Raw genomic sequence first — 19,650 nt, forward strand, 5'->3', positions numbered from 1 at the left:
GTGGGGGATAAGAAGGTTTATACATTGGGATAATGACAGCAGCACAGACAGACACAGCTCTCATGCTGCTGCTGGTGTACAAGGTGGGCGGGGGGGGGGGGGGTTGGGGGTTTAGCACAGTTGATCTCAGAGGTCTATAGACACGCCTACTCTGGGAGCTCACACTGAAGCATAATCCCATTGAAAAGATAGGGGACGCGCGCGCAGACAGAACAGAAACAGCTGATTGTGACATCACTGTTCACGCCCAATCAGCTGGTAGTACGCATTCCTAAGTAGGATTATTTTATGGGCATCTTTGCACATTATTTTGTCAATTTTAAAATCATTCCTATACTCCCGTTTTTCAGACTAAACTATATCACCAGGTATTTATTTATGACATCTCTATAGTTGTTTGTGAATTTGCAACTGCCGTCAGAGTGGGGGGTGGGGGAAGGGAAGTGAAGAAAGAAAGAGGAGGGGTTTACATTCAGGAAAAGATTCTTACTTCAGCTTGCTTGTGGAATGGGATACATTACTGTCTGATTGTTTCCATTTACCGCTCTTTGGTACAAATTTAGCTATTTAGCTGCAATCTTCATACAACCCAGGACTGAATATATCAAATAATACAAAAAAGCACTGATAATTGCAAGTTTGTTTACCTGATCACATGACAGATATACTTAAGACAGGTAAGATTTTTTTAAAGCTTTTTCAGTTCGCAAACAAATAATAGTAAATGTCAGTAAACAAGAATCACTTGATTTTTTTAGATAGGGAATATGCTGTTTGATTATTACAAACCTATTTTGGTAGCCAGAATCTCATACGATAATACTTTGGGAAGTCAAACCAGAATAATTTACCAGAAACTGTGTATTGTATTAGAAGTTATTCCTTTTCTTGTATTACTATTATTTTATTATTTAAAATAGGGCTTAATTTTGACATTATTATTATGACACTAATTACCTGCTCCTACCACAGTCTCTCTCTATTTTAGCATAAAGGTAAAATAGAGTCAGATTAGAGGGAAGAAAAATTAGTGCCATAGATAGTGTCCCAACTGAGATTTAACCTAGATACCCTAGTAGAATGAGTGTGCCCATACACTTAGGGGTCTATTTATAAAGCAGTGAATCTGACATTCAAGGAAACACTCCCTTGTGTAAAATCAATTACTGCTGTTTAAATGCATGAACTTGGTAGATTCTTCACAAGGAGATGATTTAATGAATACCAGATTCATAAATTGCTTTATAAATAGATCCCTGGAGTACTACATGATAGAAAAATAAAAAGACCACAATAAGCTTTGCAGAAGAGGTCTTGGATTTTGTTGATCCTGGAGTATGACAAAACTTTCACTTTTGAATAATCTGCATGGCTGTAAGTAGTAATAGGATATTATCCATTCTGGTGCAGTTTATGCATCTGGAAAAAAAAGTAACCGATAATAGTGTGTGTCTGTGTAACTACAGTTGGGTTGTGTGTGTGTATATATATATATATATATATATATATATATATATATATATATAATATTTCTCACTTATTAACAACTGTAAGGAAATATATACTTCCATAAATGTTAAAGGCACCATGCTCACACTGAGCACTGAAATAGGAATACAAATATCATTCTGCTAGCTCAGAGGGTACAAAGCATGATTGTCATGCCTTGTTGTACATTATCAACACTGTGTTTAGGTATAATTGACATGAATGACACTGTATATAGTTGATGCCACACACGTTTAATACCCACAATGCAGGAATGGGTACTTGTAGGGGAAAGTTGTTTTATCTTCATTTTTCATCTGTTGTAAAAGTAAACATAATGTAGCCTACACTTATAAGCCACACCTATATTATTCAGAAAAGTATACACATTTCAAATATACTGTTGGTTTGCACAACATGAATTGTATAAAATCAGCACTTCACCACTGCATATTACATTTCAAATGATGCTTTCAATCTGACTGTTGGTAAACCTTGATGGGGGTTGCCTTTGAAATGTCAGTGAGGACGAATCTAGCAGGATCACTCCAGCTGGGGATTGGAGACAAGGAACTGGAAGGATAAGATAACACCTCCTTGCAGATCACACTATAACAGGTGTGAGGTAAAGGGTTTGTATATGGAATGATCTATCTCTCCAATTATTCTGCCTGGTTTGTAAACATCACTGCTATCTGATGACCCCCAAAGGAGCCTGGACTGGTCAGAGGACTTGCCCCCAATGCAACAGCGACATCTACTGGAGAATATCTGCAGGCACATATGAACAATGTATTTCTGGAAGTGGGAGGACACCTGAGTAAGAAGGGGTGGATGCATGGATATGACTGAATGTGACCAGGGTCCTGGAGATATATATATAAAAAAAAAAGAGGCAACAGGCCCCAAACGTTTTTTTATCTCTTTTATCTCTCTTACTCTCCCTCTTCTTGAAGCCCAGCCAGGTTGCAGGATACAGAGGACAGACTTTGTGCGTAACGTATCATTTTACTTTGTGTGATCATTGTTTAGCTTATCTTAAATATTTGTTGGATACTTGGCATTTCTTTTCTATGTTATTAAATATCTTATTTAAGATCTGTGTGATCATTAAGCTAAAAGAGACTTCGTAAAGATTCTATTCCCAAGAAAGGGGAAAACATAAGGAAAACAGAAATTTTTATTTCATATACAAATGGCTAACTTTACTCTAGTACAGTGGTCACCAACCTTTTGGACGTCACGGACCACTAATTTCACAATTCTGGACTGCGCATGCGCGGGAAGCCAAAGACGCAACCTGCCCTGAGCCTATGATCCATACGGGGGACATGGACCGTGGCTCTGGCCAGTGTGCCCCCCCAGTGGGGTGGGTGTCCTTCTCTTGACCACGCTGGAGGGCGCATACGCCAGAGCCGCGGACCACCAGTGGTCCGCAGACCATCAGTTGGCGACCGCTGGTGTTGTATGTTACTTCTGCAAAGAGCTACAGTATCCATAGACAAACCAAATGTCAGCTGAATCAGCTCATTTACATCTTGTAATGTAAATGGTGAGTTATGCTAATTTTTGTTAGTAAATCATACCCTTATCCATGTGTACAGCACCCCTTTCCAATGTAACTTACCGTATTTTTCGGACTATAAGACGCACTTTTTCTTCCCCAAAACTGGGGGGGAAAAGTGGGTGCGTCTTATACACCGAATACATGTTAAGGTTTTTCTCCTTTAAAATTGGGTGCGTCTTATAGGCCGGAGCGTCTTATAGTCCGAAAAATACGGTACTTACCTCTAACATGATATTTTGTTTTTAGGATGCCAGGAAGAGAAATTGTTGTTTAATCGTATTTTTGAACAGTAACAATGTCTTGGCAACATACAAATACAATTCATGGTCATTACCCCCCTGGCATTCTAATTCCGTCTGTATTTTTATGCAAAAAGCGGTACAATTGTTTTGCATGGAAATTTATTTTACATTGTAGACCTATAATTCTTAGGCATAACTCGCCAAAATATGTCCAATATTTAATAATATTAATAGTAATTTAACTGTACAGTGGCATATATATATAAATTATATATGCATATTATGTATTTATTACTTTGTATTTAATTCAATACAGTTATTTTGTATTGAATCCAAAACAAAATAATTTGAATTTCCTGCCGCGCCTTCCGCTCGCATCGGCACATGCACCAACTTCACTGGAAACTCCCCAGAAACGTCAGTGCACTCGCTGGCTGAAGATCGAAGGAAGAGGATGTGGCCAGAGGATGGGCACAGACGAGCAGGATGCCGATGGGACCAGGTAAGTGGGTTTTATTATTCTTTTTAGCTACCCCGAGTGTAGCTCAGGGTTATCGCTTTTTGCATGTTTTTTTTTTTTACCCCGAGCCACACTTGGGAATACCGCTAAGAGGGTTAAAAAGGAATGCCGCTTATTCAACTGCTGCCATCCTTATAAGGAAAGGTCCTGGTTAAGAATGATGATTATTGGTCAGCAATGGTCAAGCATTGACCATTGTCTTGTTTCCTGTGGAAACTCAAAAGACGTCTTCATGCCTAATTTGAAGTCTCAAGGAAAGCTTACTATATGGAGCATATGTATTATTTATCTGCCAAATTGTTAGACCACAATGACTGGGGTGCTTGCATTTTATTTGTAGTATAATTTTATTGTATTTATTTGGTACAGTATTGTATTGTCTTCATATCTCTGTTCAAATTATACTGTATCATTTTCCTTGCAAATCTCTATCTCTGTGCTCATTTCCACAGAACTCCATTTTTATTATACAAAAAAGAAATGAATGAGGAGGTTTTGATTCTCTCCATGAAGCTTCTTACTTTACTTACAGGAGAGGTGAGTAACTACTACCTAAATGGTAAATTTTAGCCAATGGTAATATAAGTATTGTGTTTTTATTTATAATTAAAATTTGTGCTATTGCATTCAATATGAAACTAGTTGATGTCTCCATATTTGAAACATCAAATCATAAAACTGCCTTCTGCCTTTGCTCTATGGTCTGATAAAAGTATAAATGCAATGAGCATTAGGATCCCTCCCAGTGCTTTCTGCCTGTAGTCTGTGGCCTACCTTTTTTATTTTTACAACTTTAAGGACCCAGCCAAGTGTTCCCAGCATTGATTGGGTAACCCAGGGATAGGGCACGTGGCTGAGAAGCAAACTTGCCAGATAGGAAGTAGACTAGAAAAACACGTGAAAGCATGTGCAACGTCATGAGATTATGTCCCCAGTGCTCAACTCAATGATGGGGGCATGTTTGCATAACCAGGGCAACCCTAACAAAACAGGGTGAATGATCTTGGGTACAACCAAAATATAAATGGTCTTGTGTGCAAAGCCCCACGTTTCATGGAAAGTGGCATGGTGACATGCTGGATACAGTAAGGTAGGGCAGTGCCATTTACTGTGGAGACAACCAAGGGTTAAGATAGGGGCATCACAAGAATATTATAGTCAGACACTAGCTTGTTGATCGATAAAGTTTCAGAGAGTCCAAAAAAGCTTGGGTCCAGAAATGGTGTTCCTCGCAGGAGATCTGGAATGGAAAGGTTATCCTTGAAGGTGAAGGTTTCCCTAGAGAGCCCTCTTCTAATTTTTCTAGGCACTGCCATTTGGGGCCTTCAATAGACAGTTGTGCTTGTAAATGGCCTAACCCAGATTAGTACATACATAGGTTCTGATTCCTGCGGCAGGCTCGCTCCTCAGGAGCAAGTCGTTGTGATCCACTTGCATAGGCTGGGAGGAGGAGGTTTTTGGAAAGCTGGGTCTCCCAGGCTCACTCCTGGAAGCGAATGTCTATCCGGACACAGAGAGACACAAGGTCATCGAGAGTAGAGGAAAGCTCACGGCCAGCCAGTTAATCTTTTATATGGTCTGCGAGGCCCTGCCAGAAGACTGCCACAAGGGCATCATTGTTCCAATTTAATTTGAATGCCAAGGTTCGGAATCTCACGGCATACTGGCCTACCGAAAGAGAGGCTTGACATAGGCCCAGGATTTCCGAAGCGACAGAAGAGGCCCAGTCAGGTTCATCAAAGACTTTGCAGAAGGTCTGTAGAAAGATAATAAAATCTCCCACAATAGGATCGCCCTTTTACATAGTAGGTTATGTTGAAAAGGACGTAAGTTTATCAAGTTCAACCACTAGGGAAATAAACATATCCCAAATATAAAACCCTATAAGACATGGTCCAAAGGAAGGCAAAAAACCCTGGTACAATTTGCTTTAACGGGAAAAAAATTTCTTCTTGATTGCCTCATCGGATGTTCCCTGGATCAACAGTCACTGGTATTTTTACTTCAAAGCCCTAATACCCAGTTATATTCTGTGCTTCTAGAAAAGCATCCAGCTTTCTTTTAAAGCAATCTATAGTAGTTGCTGAAACTACTTCCTGAGGCAGTCAATTCCACATTTTCACAGACCTTACAGTGAAGAATCCCTTCCTTATCCGGAGCTTAAACTTCTTTTCCTCCATACGCAAAGAGCGCCCTCTTGTTCTTTGTATTAATTAGGAAGCGAGTTCTCTATGGACCGTTTTATATTATTATACAGGGTGATTATATCCCCCTTAAATGTCTCTTCTCAAGGGAGAAAAGATTCAGTTCAGCGAATCTCTCTTCAAAGCTGAGCTCCTCCAATCCTTTTATTATTTAGTTGCCCTTTCCTGCACTCTCTCCAATTCAACAATGTCCTTTTTGTGAACTGGTGCCCAAAACTGGACTGCATATTCCAGATGTGGTCTGACCAATGCTTTGTAGAGGGGCAGGATTATGTCTCCATCTCGCCAGTCTATTCCTCTTTTAATACAAGAAAGTACTTTACTAGCTTTTATATTGCAGCTTGGCATTGCATGCTGGTATTAAGTCTATGATCCATCAGAACCTCCAGATCCTTTTCCATTTCTGACTCCCCTAGACAGTATGAAGCATGTATGTTTTTGGTGTCATCTGCAAACACAGAAATGGTTCTTTTAATCCCAAACTCTATATCATTTATAAGTATGTTAAACAGTAAAGGTCCCAACACCGAACCCTGCGGTACACCACTAATACCCTTAGACCATTCAGAGTATAAATCATTAATTACAACTCTCTGGATGCGATCTTTAAGCCAGTTCTCCATCCATTTACAGATTGACTTTTCTAAACCTATTGACCCTTCTCTACTTATTGACCCTAACTTGCATATTAACCGTCTGTGGGGTACAGTGTCATGCTTTAGCAAAGTCCAAGTGCACTATATCAACTGCTATTCCACTGTCTACCTCTTTACTCACTTCCTGATAAAAAGAGAGAAAATTTCTTTGACAACTTCTGTCTTTCTTGAAGCCATGCTGACTATCAGTTATAATATTTTTTTCTTTATTATTTTGCAATATTATTGATAAATAATAAAATAAATTAAATGCAGATTTTGGAAAAAAAATATTTACATTGTTAGTAGACATCCCGGGTGTGGTAGATTTTGAAGCAGGGTGCTGCACAAAGTCCAACATCACAGTCAGGACAGTAGAACCTGGTTTCTTTGCAATTCTTCCTTCCTCTGTCATCGGTCTTTGAGCAGCAAACCACGCACATCCTTGTAGGTGCTGCCTTTTTCTGGGTTGGTGGGATGAATTCAATGAAGTGACGACCGGTCTGACGTTCTGGGTTGACAACGGTGGAAGCACGACGTCCGGCACTATTCCTAGCCACTGATGATGTTTGGTGGCTCTTGACTATGGATTCAGAAACTTGCAAAATGAAGTCTGAATGATTCACAAGCCCCTGACTATTTTTTTTGTACAGTAGGCATTCCATAGGAACTGCTCAACTAGATGCCTGAAAATCTTTATGTAGTACTTCCTTTGCTGTTTCCTCATCGCTGGGTAGAATGTCATGGCTTGGTCAGCTCTGTCGACACCTCCCATGGTGTTGTTGTAGTCAATCACCACCTGTGGCTTCATCAACTCTTTTCCACGTTTTGTGTGTACCAGAGCAGTGGAGGCATCATGGACAAGACTCATCAGGCACACATCTTTCTTGTCACGCCATCATCTTTCCTTTCTGCCAGGCAACAATTTCTCCTGTCTTCAGCTTCCCTTTTGCAAACAGTGCTGGCAGGTTGCGCCGGTTAGCCCTAACGGCTCCATAGGCATTTGTTCTGTGTTGCAGAAGGAACTCCTAAAGCTCAGGAGATGTGTGGAAATTGTCAGTTGTGACTCGATAGCCCCTGATCTAGCAATGGCTCAATGAGGGATAGCACTGAAGATGTTGCCAATTCATAATGGCTATATCTGGGGATGAACTGTGTCCCTTTTCCAGTGTACAATACTGTATTCCAGATGTGGCCAGATGAGGATTCGCACAGCATATAGGTCTTCACGCCAAATCGTGCCCTCTTTGACGCAATGTACTGCACCCAGCTGAGCCCCCCCTTGTAAGCCTTTAGACTTTCGTCAATGCTCACATCTCTTTCTGGCACATAGGTTTTCTGGAAATTTTGTAGAATCATCTGGGACACTTCCCAAATTTTCTTCAGTTTTGGTGCAGGATGGGTTGTTTCATCAAATTCTTCATTGTTTGCGAAGTGCAGGTACTTCATGATGAGGGAAAAGCGGTATTCTGGCATGACTGTGCCAAAGAGTAGAGTGGCAACCATTTTATTCTTGGACCAGCACCACTTCTGCATGGGTCTGCCCACAACTCCCTGCAGGATCACCAAGCCCATAAACAGCCAAATGTCATCCTTCTTCACAGGTTCCCACTTTCTGCTTCTTGCTAACCTCAGGTGTGGAGCACCTTGTTGTTCTCCAGCGTACCTGCATAAAACAAAATAAAAAATGTATTTTAGGATATGTTTTTATAGTGTGAAGGTTGCAAGTAACACATGTTGGCATAAAAAAAATTAGCAAAAAATTTAAAAAAGTTAGCAAACACAAGAGCAGCTTACCTGTTTGTCTCCGCAACAATTTTTTCGATAACTTCGGTCAAAAACAACTTCAGGTATGCCAGGGGGTCGTCGCATTCAGCCTCAATTTTCATCCCAGGTGCGCCGGTGAATGGAAATCTTGGCGGTGCTGCCTGGTCCACATCAAGGTCAATAGGACACCATGTGCGCACAGCACTGACCTCAGGTCCAGAATCGTCGCTCAGTTCACTTTCGCTGTCCGATGACAAGTTTCCTGGTAAATCACAATCGCTCGATTCCACAAGGGACTCCAAATTGCTATCGCTGTGTTCAAATTCCTCCAAAACAGCGCTTGCGCCGGCGAGATGCCTTTTGGATGCCATGCGGTCTCCAGCAAGCAGTCAGGAACAATCAAGGTCAAAGACAAAGTAAAGAAATGATACATTCAGGAAGTGATTTATAAGTGATCAAAAGGTCAGATCAAGGTCGGGCTAATAGTGGGCAAAATGTAAATCAGGGCACTGGGCAAAGATGCTTGGTGCACTAAAATGTATTTTTATACTTTTATTTTGTGTTTTTCTGTGTATTTTACTGTTTTTAAAAAAAAAAAAAAAAAATTAAAAGCAGATTACATAGTAATCTGCTTTTAAATTTCCCACCCCCAGAATCCATCGCATCACCCAGAAGATGTCACACATCTTGCCGTCTGATGCGGTGGAGATGTCCCGCCCCGCTCACTCCCCTGAAGCTGCTCACATCACCCGGAGGCTGATCTTCGGGTGATGCAAGCAGCTGCAGTAGATTCCGGGAGTGATGCCAGCGGGAAATCCGATGGAGAGGCGCCCTGGCATCACAGCGGGATCGCCTGATCACCGCTGGAGCGAGGGGCTGAGGTAAGGGGGACCCCCAAAGTTACCCCAAGTGTGACTCGGGGTTACCGCTTTTCGCATAGTTTTCCCACCCCGAGTCACACTCGGGATTACCGCTAGGGGGGTTAAGGGGCCTCCAAGCTCAGATTTGATCTTTTTGCTATTGCCTTACTTTCCTTTGCAATTTGTCTTTCATTTTGAAGTTTTGCACATTTTATCTCCTTTTTACATCCTTTGTTATATTCTTTATAGGTTTCAAATGATAAAGGTGATCCTTTTCTTGTTCCTGATAGCTTTTTTTAACATCAGCTGTGAGACACATAGGTTTTAATTTTAGCCTCTTAAACTTATTACCCATTGGAATATATTTTTCAGTTTGCATTTGTAGAAAAGATTTGAACCATTACCATTTCTGTTCTTTGAGGACAATATTGTCGCCCAGTCCAAGTTACAGAGAGCCCTTATTGGAAAATTTGCTCTCTTAAAATTAAATGTTTTTATCTTTCCTGTTTTTGCTTCCTGTTTACAGCTTATAATAAATGAAATCATATTATGGTCACTGCTACCCAGATTCTCTTTTATTTGCACATTTGTTATAAACTCTGCATTGTTAGAAAGAACTAGGTCCAGCAGAGTATCATTTCTAGTTGGGGCTTCTATAAACTGTACCATATAATTATCTTGTACTAAATTCACAAATTTCCTCCCTTTTGCTGTTCCTGTAGTGCCATTACTCCAGTCAATGTCAGGGTAGATGAAATCTCCCATGATTAAAACACTTCCACTTTTTGCTGCTTTTTCACTCTGTGCTAGTAGTTGATTTTCTATTTCTTCCTTAGCACTGGGGGGCCTATAGCAGTCTCCAGTAATTTATTGTGTGTTTGTCAACCCCACATTCTACTCCACCTATAATGCCTCAACCTCATCGCTTGCTCCATCAGCAATTTCTTCTTTCACATTCACTTTCAGATCACATCTCACATACAGACAGACACCACCACCCTTTCGTTTTAATCTGTCTTTACGAAAGAGAGTATACAGGAATATTGACAGCCCAGTCATGCGAAGTCAAAATCCTTCTTACTCATTAATGCTTCCAACTCCCCTATCTTGTTTGCTAGACTTCTAGCATTGGTGAACAGGCTCTTTAAACTATTGCTGCTTTTACCATTGCTGTTTGCCAAATCCTTTTTGTTTTTAACTACAATACAGTACTGCACAATCCAAAGTTTGTAACATGGGTACTCCTTACCATTATCCATAACCCTCCCCCCAACTATCCCCAATCCACCCTCCACTAGTGTCAGATCTTTCTGCCACTTTATTTAACTGTCCCACCCCCCTCTGTCCTAGTTTAAATATTCCTCCACCATTCCCCTAAATTTTCCCCCAGCACAGCAGGCCCCCTTTCATTTAGGTGCAAACCATCTCTGGCGTACAGGTTGTACCCCAATGAAAGGTCAGCCCGGTGCTCTATAAACCCAAACCCTTCCCTTGTACACCAGGACTTAAGAGATGCGTTTAGCTGCCTAAGCTCCCCCTGCCTTTCCTGTGTTGCACATGGCAAAGGCAATATTCCAGAGAATATAGCCTTGGAGGTCCTTTTCTTCAGCCTGAAACCCAGTTCCCTTAAAGTGATTTTTAAGGATCTTTCATCTTCCATCTATATTGTCATTGGTTCCAAAATAGACCAAGAGAGCTGGGTCCTGTCCAGCCCGTCCCAGTAGTTTGTCCACTCGGTCCACCACATGCCGAACCCTGGCACCAGGGAGACAGCAAACCATTCGGTTGAAGGGATCCAGGCGACAAACTATTCTATCCGTCCTCCTAAACATAGAATCCTCTATGACTACAAATTGTTTTTTCCTTCCTGCGTTTCTCTCCCCGCCACTACTAGATGTTCCCCTCTCCCGGCTGTTAGGGGTAGCAGTAACATCTAAAGTTGCCACCACTGGGCTTGCCACCTGCACATCTTCACATAACTTTGCAAATATGTTGTGGTGCTCAAACACAGGACTGGTCTTCCTTTTCTGGGTGCCCCTACCACTCCCTCTAGTTACATTACCCAACTCCCTACATATTCATCCTGATTTACCTCTCCACCCTCCACATGTAAGCCAGTAACTGCCTGCTCAGTGAGCAGGAGACCCCTCTCAAGGTGATCCAGTGATTTCAATGTTGCAATGTGCTTCTCCAGCTCTCCAATGTGAGATACCAGAAAGGCGACTTGCTCACGTCTGTCGCAGCGGTATTCACCTAGGAGCTGTTGCTCCATTTGTGCATACATATGGCAGACTGTGCACTGAACCAAATCTTCCACCTTGCTACCACTCATTTTCCCAGTTAAAATTTTTTTTTACAAGGAGTTACTTACAGTTTGTGGTTACTATAAGGATTTAACTCCATTTGTTTTAAAACTCCTGTTTTTTCCAACTCCACTTGATCAAAGAGCCACTTGTTTCACAAGCCAAACAGTGAGCCTTTTCTCAGAGAGATTAAGCCCAAACTAGGGTCTCCCCAGACAACAAGGAAATTCGCAGGAGAGCTTGCGGTCACCGGAGTAACGGGGAGGAGTAGGAATGCGGAAGGTGGAGTAAGGCAGCATGGAGGCTGGAACTGTAGCGGGTACTGTATTGATTCTATATTGAGAGTTAGCATAGTTAGGTTGTCTCAGTGCCTTTCATCTATAATCTGTGTTATTGTTAATTATAAACTAAGACATTCTGCTCTGATACCTGCATATTTTTAATTTAAAAAAAAATTGCCCTCTTTTAGACCAGGCAGGGACTTTTTTTTATTTTGTTTTTTGATCTTTTTGGAAGACCACTTCAAGGGTCTTCTGCATTTGCCCTGGAATCTGCAATATTAAAGGACTGGCCCCTCTCTCTTGAAGCCACATAAAATTACTCCCCCCCCCCCCCCCCCATGCCCTTTCAGTTTATTAAGCAGTGTTCTGCACACATGCCAATCTTCCCATTCATTTTCTGTTCCATTTTACCTCTCTACGAGCACTCCTAATTTGTCTTTCTACTGGCCCATTCCACTGAAATGGTGCTTACAAAAGTGCCCAATGACTTCCTTGGGGCAAAGTCACAACTTGGGAGGGAACTGTTCTCTGTACACCTCCTCTTTTGGGGAAACACCTATTCTCCTTTGGCTTATAATACCATGCATGCATGCACATATCTATGACACAGATTTATCTGTCCACCTCTAACTTGTCTCTCTCGTTTTTGTATAAAGTTTTATGCTGCCTGTTATCTATCTCATTATGGATCTGAAACTCCACTTAATGAAAAATGAACCCCTCATCCCCCAACCCACCTCTGCTTTCAAATTTCCCTCCTGACATCTAACCGTTATTACCATGGCTATTCAACCCACCCCCTCAGGCATGTTGTTTTTTTTTTTTTTTAACCAAAAATATCTTATAAAACTTATAAACCAGAATAAGATATCCACTATAATTTACACAAACACAGGGAAACATAGATGAATGCATATGATGGATTGCAAAGGATTCCCCATGAGTTACCTAAATGAACAAGAAAATATTCTGCTTGTTTTTGCGCTTGTTTGTGAAGTTTTGAACTGAACCACCCAATATAGCAGCAATAATTTTACTAAGTATTTTTTATTGTAAATGTCAGCTTTCAATTTTGTAATCTGTAAACAAGTATTACCTTCATTAGAATATGCATCTGACCCTTAAACCCATTTTTATTCTGAGTACACCAAACATGTTTTCTTTATACAGCGTTATTTTCTTTTGAAGCAATTTGGTGATATGGTCCAGTGCCACAGAAACCCCTATTGTGTTAACTCTTCATCTTACAATGCTGAACCGTTGTCTCCTTCACGTTCTTCTGAAAAACAATGTGACAGAAATATATTGACATTCCTAAACAAGATTGCTGAGCTGCTAATGGAAGAGGTGAGCAGTGCTGGGAATCGTGGGACAATTTCTAATAAGTGATGTGCCACGATGGTGACTGTTTTTATTGTGTATGTTAGGTTCATATAAGGTGTCATGATGTCACAGTCCATTTTACGGTGGCGGAGTGGCAGTATGTAGAAGAACACAAGGATTTGTACAAAGACATTAAAACTGAAAGGCATAGGACTTCCAAAGCTGCAGGCAAGTTAAAAAAAAAACTGCTGAATAGCTAAATTTGCAGATTTTAATGTTACACCTCCAAAAAATTTATAATAAACATACTGTTATAGTATTTATTTTTTTATATATGACTGCTGATGGCTTTTTATGACATGTCTGCTTTAACATTTCAACAGCTATCTCAAACAATGGGCACAATCTGGATCTGGACTTCCTTACAGCCAAAGATGACATAATGGAAGAGATAATTCATCTCACAAGAAGACTAATTCTGTTAATCTCTGGAAAGGTGAAATAAACATAATATAACTATTTCTTTGTAGCCTTTGCAGCCCTACATGGCATTTTAAAATGGCCTTTTTTCTGTGGTCAAGAAAGAAGGAAGGACAGAGAGCATTGCAAAGGAGAAAAAAATATTGTTCAATTAAATAACCAATGAATACATTTAAACTGATTTCCTAAATGTACCTAATGTTAATTGAGCAGACACTCTGCTTTTGATTTATGGATTACATACTTTTATATATGTGAATACAATACACATACGTTTGACCATTGCCTCTCAGAAAATTACTTGTCCTTTTTTTTTTTTTTTTTTTGTGGCAAAAAAGTTTCAAATATTTGTTTTTCTGCACAGAAATATGTTCTGGTGAAGAAGCTTGAGAATCACCCCAAAGATGCTAATACATTGGAGGGAGACATCAGAAATCTAGGACCCATTACAGAGTCTCTATGTTCCACCCCAATAAATGAAAATCATCAAAATATTCTAGACATCACTAACAAAATAATGAAGTTGCTGACTGGAGAGGTAAGTGAAGAAAGAAATTACGACGCCTTCTACAGAAACAGCAGGGATGTGTTTGGATGGTGATCATATTCTTGTGTGTGTGTTTTCAGGTTCCCATAAGATATCAGGACATCTCTGTATATTTTTCCAAGGAGGAGTGGGAGTATTTAGAGAGACATGGGGATATTTACAAGAAAGACTTGAACGACGGTTTTCTTATTTTACATTGTAAGTAGATATCATCATTTTCTCAGCTTCAAGTTATGCATATAAAAGTATTGTGAGTAATCCCAAGCCACATTCGGGGTCACTAAAAACTTAAAAAAAAAAAAGCTTACCTTTTTCCTTTAGCGTCCCGCAGGTCCTCGGGACACGTCTTCGTCCTCCGATCCTCAGCCGACGACTGCAGAGACGTTCTTCGGGGTTTCCCGGTGACGTTGGTGCGGGAAATTCAAATAATTTTGTTTTGGAATCAATACAAAATAGCTGTATTGAGTCCAGTACAAAAAAATATTTATATAATATATATAGAATTGTAATATACTTGCTACTGTACAGTTATATTACAGGTTTCACAATTTTTTTTATTTTTTTGAACAGAATTTTGTGTTTTTATTTGATTTAAAGTTTAATAAATATTGGACATATTTTGGTGAGTTATGCCTAGAATTATAGGCCTACAATGTAAAATAAACTTCCATGCAAAAAATTGTAACGCTTTTTGCGTGAAAATACGGACAGAATTAGAAAGCTAGGGGGGTAATAAAGCTCTCCACATTATGAAACAATCAGGGTGACCCAGCAAACCTGTTATGGATCTGGCCCAGGGTTGACAAAATTTGCCAAATATCAGCAAATTATTTTTAAGAATCCCTTTTCAGATTTGTTGTATAACCCAAGTTCTCCCATGATAGGCTATCTTCATCAGGTTTGTGAGCTTTGATAAATAAGTACAAGGCTTCAGCGGCTAAAGGGTTTATTACTTGAAAACAAGTCAACAGCATGAAAACAATCAACAAAGTCAAATTTTGCATTCTAATGCAATAGCCTAAATTATTAGACTTTTCAGCTTTCCTCCCTATAAAAGTCTATTTGAATGCAAAAGCTGCAAATCAGGTTAATTTATGTTAACTGCACTTGCCATAAACCGGAACTGTTTTAGAAATGTAATGAACTAAAATCAATATTATGATGCATCTCAAAGCCAATAAACACATGCTCCAAGGTTCTATAAGGATGTGGGAAAAGCCCATGAATCGCTAAGCAACCTTGAGTAAGGTAGATACATAGATATATGTAAATAAATATTTATATTAATTGGATGTATGTATGTACCATGCACCATCTCTCGGAAACGCATGGAGACATTTAAACCAAAATTGCTAGACATATGACTCAGACTCATGTGAGTGCACTGTTGATCTTTGTGTAGCGCTGTGCTAAATGTGAGAGCTATGTGTGTGTGTGTGTGTGTGTGTGTGTATATGTATGTGTGTGTGTGTGTATATATATATATATATATATATATATATATATATATATGTATGTGTGTACACACACGTGTTTGTGAAATTCCTCCTTAAATTTTTTTTTTACTGCCAGAACTTTGTTGGAGAGATTGATCAGTTAGTTTTAAAATCTATCAGGCCACAGTAAATGTCACCTTTTGGGTAGAATTTCATATGATGTCTAACCATCCATTTTGTTCATATGTATCTCCACAAAATTTCTAAGCCGTACAAAAAAATGCATACAAGTTAAAATAAGTACCGTTACAAATATAATTTGTTATTATATTACCTACACTTTTCTCTTTTAACAGCTGGATTTCTTAAGACCAACTGCAAGCAATTCCAAAATCCTGTTTCTTCAAAGGATGAAAGAAACACAGACCACTGTGATGTAAATGATAACACAATAAAGCATACCCATGACCTCTGTAAATCTCCAGCTACAGGGAACAAGACTGATACAAACAAAACTAAACAATCTGTGCCACAGAAAAAGGTTAATAAGGCAGATGTTGATCAACTTTTTAGACCTGGACACATAGGAAAAACACTCAGGTGCTCACCAAGGAACAATTCTAAGCACATATATATTGCTACACCAAGAGAAAAAATTCAAAGACGAAATAAAACTTTTGTCAGCAGAAAGGCAACCCAGGAAAGAAATATTGAAGAAACAAAATGTGGTATGGTGAAGGATGGTAGATATCTGAATAATGGAGAAAACAAAATTATAACTGCATATAAGGATCCATCTAGTGCCATAAAAAAAAACGTTAAGCAGTCAAACCAGGAACCAACCAGAAATACATCCAAACACAGAGCTTTTGATTGTTCAGAGAACAATTTTGAAATGGAAAATGACAAATCTTTACAGATGTCTAATGATTGCTTCTCTACTAACCCTGGGGATATTGAACCCAATACAGGAGACAAAGAACAGTCAAAGGCCTGCTCTAAATGTGGAGGTCAGCGTGAAATTGGACTGTTGTCTGAAGATGGAGAAGCTCCAGCAGGAAGACTATTCTGCAGAAAATGTTTTGAGGAGCAGGAAAGTGCCATCTTAGGAAAGACCTTCTTTTGCTCAGAGTGCTGTAACTCTTTTTCTACAAAATATGCTTTAGAAAGGCATCAAATGGGACATATTGATGTGGGTCTTTACTCATGTTTGGAATGTGATAAAACATTTGTAAGTAGTTTGCAAATGCAAAACCATTTAACAGTCCATACACAACCTTTTCAATGTTCTGAATGTGGTAAACGTTTTAGCCAGAATACCAATCTAAAGGTTCATTACCGTACTCACACAGGGGAAAAGCCATATATCTGCTCAGAGTGTGGAAAGTCTTTTGGTGATCAATCAAATCTTAACAAACACCTAAAGATCCATTCTGGGGTTAAAAACATTTCTTGTTCAGAATGTGGCAAGCAGTTTTACAGACATTCTCATCTGGTTTCACATCAGTTGACGCATACAGGAATCAAACCCTTTTCCTGCCCAGAATGTGGAAAGAGTTTTTCCAGCAGATCACTTCTTACTAAACATGAAATGATTCACAGTGGGAAAGCTCCTTTTCAGTGTTCTGAGTGCCCAAAAAAATTCTGCTACTCCTCTGACCTTTACAAGCATCAGAAGACACACACTGGTCAAAAGTCATTTAGATGTTCTGAATGTGGAAAAGGTTTCATCACTAATGTTTATCTAACTGAGCATCTAAGAACTCATACAGGAGAAAAGCCTTTTTTGTGCATTGAATGTGGTAAAGGTTTTGCTACACGTTCAAATTTCCGTAAACACATGGCACGTCATAAAAAATGAAACGCCTTTTTATTTAGAAGGGGTTGATGGCAGTTTTAGCCTTTTATACAGAAATTAGAATACCAATAAAATGATTTTAACATATTTTGTAATTTACTTTTTTTCCCATGAGTTTATTAGTTGTGCTTCTCTCTCAGTGAATACTCTCTTCCCTCCCTGTTCATATTCCAATATTTATATATTTCACATGCCTAATTCTTGTACTTGGTCACCTCACTGCTCATTAATGATTTGTTTTCAGCAACAGTTATACATGTGTTTTTTCATCAAAAAGGACCTTTCCTCTTTGTTCCTATATGTCTATCTGATCTATTAGCCCCTTCTGTTATTCACTTTTTTAAGACATGTTTGTTGTTCCTGATGAATCTTTAGACTTTGATTTAGCAAAGCCCTTTTTTTCTACTTCTTTTCCCTTTCAACAACATTTTGGTGTTTCTTCATCTATCCCCCACTCCCCCTGGTTAAATCTTTCTTAATATCATATCTGCTCTCCTTATATTATTATTGGCTGTTGTTCAGTCTCCACTCCTATCTTCTTACCCTAAATATTCCTGTCATGCATAGCCCTTGTATTTCTCCGCAGTACAACCTGTCTGTTCTTTTGCTCTCCTTAAACTTTTTTGGCATTGACTGCCAGCCCTCATAATTCCTGCTCTCCTCTCCTGCAACACAAATCGGATGCAACTTTCATCCATTTAGTTTTACCTCTAAAAATGGTCAATGAGCTGCATGCATTTTTCTGAAATCTTGTTTCATGCAAAATGCACTGATGTGATATTCTCAAGAGTTTGGCTGTTTGAGGTTTACATACAATTGTAGGAAGTTTCCATAGGATTTGCAAAAAAGTATAAATTTGCATCTTATTGACCTTCTCAACTTTTAAATACTGTTATGGATACAAAAGGGTATGTCTCTATGGTTTTTCTAAGAAACTGCAAAGCCAAGGCTTATCCAGCCCAACTCTACCCTGATTTAAACAAGATGGAGACATAAACCCAAAAAGAGCTATAACAATGTCTTTTGTCCAATGAAAGTTGTAAAATTAAATTGGTGTATCACCAATGAGGGAAGGGTATTGATTATATTTTAGACGTACATTCATAGAATTAAGGGAAGTGTTGCAGACATGCTCTCACTAGAGCATTTTGCCTAGATTAGCAAAACTTTAGGGGGGTGGGGTAGCAGAAGTTGGGCATCAACTGTAAAAGCTATCACATCAATGTGTGGAGTACGCCAAGGGCTGAATACGTCCTTCAGATTATAGGTATTTGTGGTTAATTTATTTTAGTCAATGAATACCTGCAAAAACCTGTCCGCGCAACATTTTGTGCTCTGGGAGATATGAAGCATTTAAAGAATGAAGATGCTACTTTGCCAAGTATATCTATGCCCAGAGATTTTTGTTTCTAACATCTATAGAAGGGGAAGACCTAGAGCCAACTATTTTATCAAATGCCTGTACAATTCACCTGTACATTCTAAGAATTGAATTCCAGAGAAAATGATAGTAAAGGAAAAAAGATTTGAATCGGGTTTTCACTCTTGAATTCAGCTTTGAGCCTGCCTCTCAAAGAAAAGTCCTACAACCCCTATTTATTTGTACAGTGCTGTGTAAAATGTTGGTGCTATAAAAATCCTGTTTATTATTATTATTATCCCCTCAGATTGGTACCTTGGTTGGTATACTAGAGGAAACGGGCAGGTAAGTACATTATGATAAAGCAACTTTCCCCAAAGAGGATTAGGGGGAAAGAGGGGTTGTGTGTTAACAGGCATGAGGAGAGGAATGTGTGCAATTGCTTGCAATAGTGACTGTGACATGCAAAATGGGGGCATAGTAGTTTCCCTGGCTGGTGGTGCAGGGGAGGAATGAGATACAAAATGAAGTTTTTCCTTCTAAAGGGTATTTTGGATGCTTTATGAAAAGAATAAATGGTTTATTAGCTAGTGCAGGGGTGTGAATTTCAAAAACACAGAGGGACAAAATTAAAAACTTAGACAAAGTTGCAGGCCAACCTTTATAATTATTAAAAAAATTGAGGACATTTTTCCTTCTCATTAAAAATAAACCCTTTTTATATGGAAACAGGTTTTGCTTCACGTTCAATCTGAAACAAGCTTGTATCAGAGAAAAAA

The 19,650-nt window shown here is 39.2% G+C and overlaps 1 protein-coding gene across 2 annotated transcripts; it reads left to right on the forward strand.

Moving 5' to 3' along the window:
- The first annotated feature begins 467 nt into the window (after nt 1-467).
- LOC140339485 (uncharacterized) lies at nt 468-17,596 on the forward strand. 2 transcript variants are annotated; one of them, XM_072424215.1, is made up of 8 exons: nt 468-677; nt 4,270-4,354; nt 13,038-13,214; nt 13,295-13,418; nt 13,574-13,686; nt 14,035-14,208; nt 14,298-14,415; nt 16,010-17,596. In XM_072424215.1, exons 2-8 carry the CDS (start codon nt 4,298-4,300, stop codon nt 17,512-17,514), a joined length of 2,268 nt encoding a protein of 755 aa, XP_072280316.1. In that variant the 5' UTR covers nt 468-677; nt 4,270-4,297; the 3' UTR covers nt 17,515-17,596. The 2 variants fall into 2 exon arrangements, with proteins under 2 accessions (XP_072280316.1, XP_072280317.1); XM_072424216.1 differs by having other exon boundaries at nt 13,056-13,214.
- The last annotated feature ends 2,054 nt before the right edge of the window (nt 17,597-19,650 follow it).

Source organism: Pyxicephalus adspersus, chromosome 10 (assembly GCF_032062135.1).
Source record: "Pyxicephalus adspersus chromosome 10, UCB_Pads_2.0, whole genome shotgun sequence".
Taxonomy (NCBI): domain Eukaryota; kingdom Metazoa; phylum Chordata; class Amphibia; order Anura; family Pyxicephalidae; genus Pyxicephalus; species Pyxicephalus adspersus.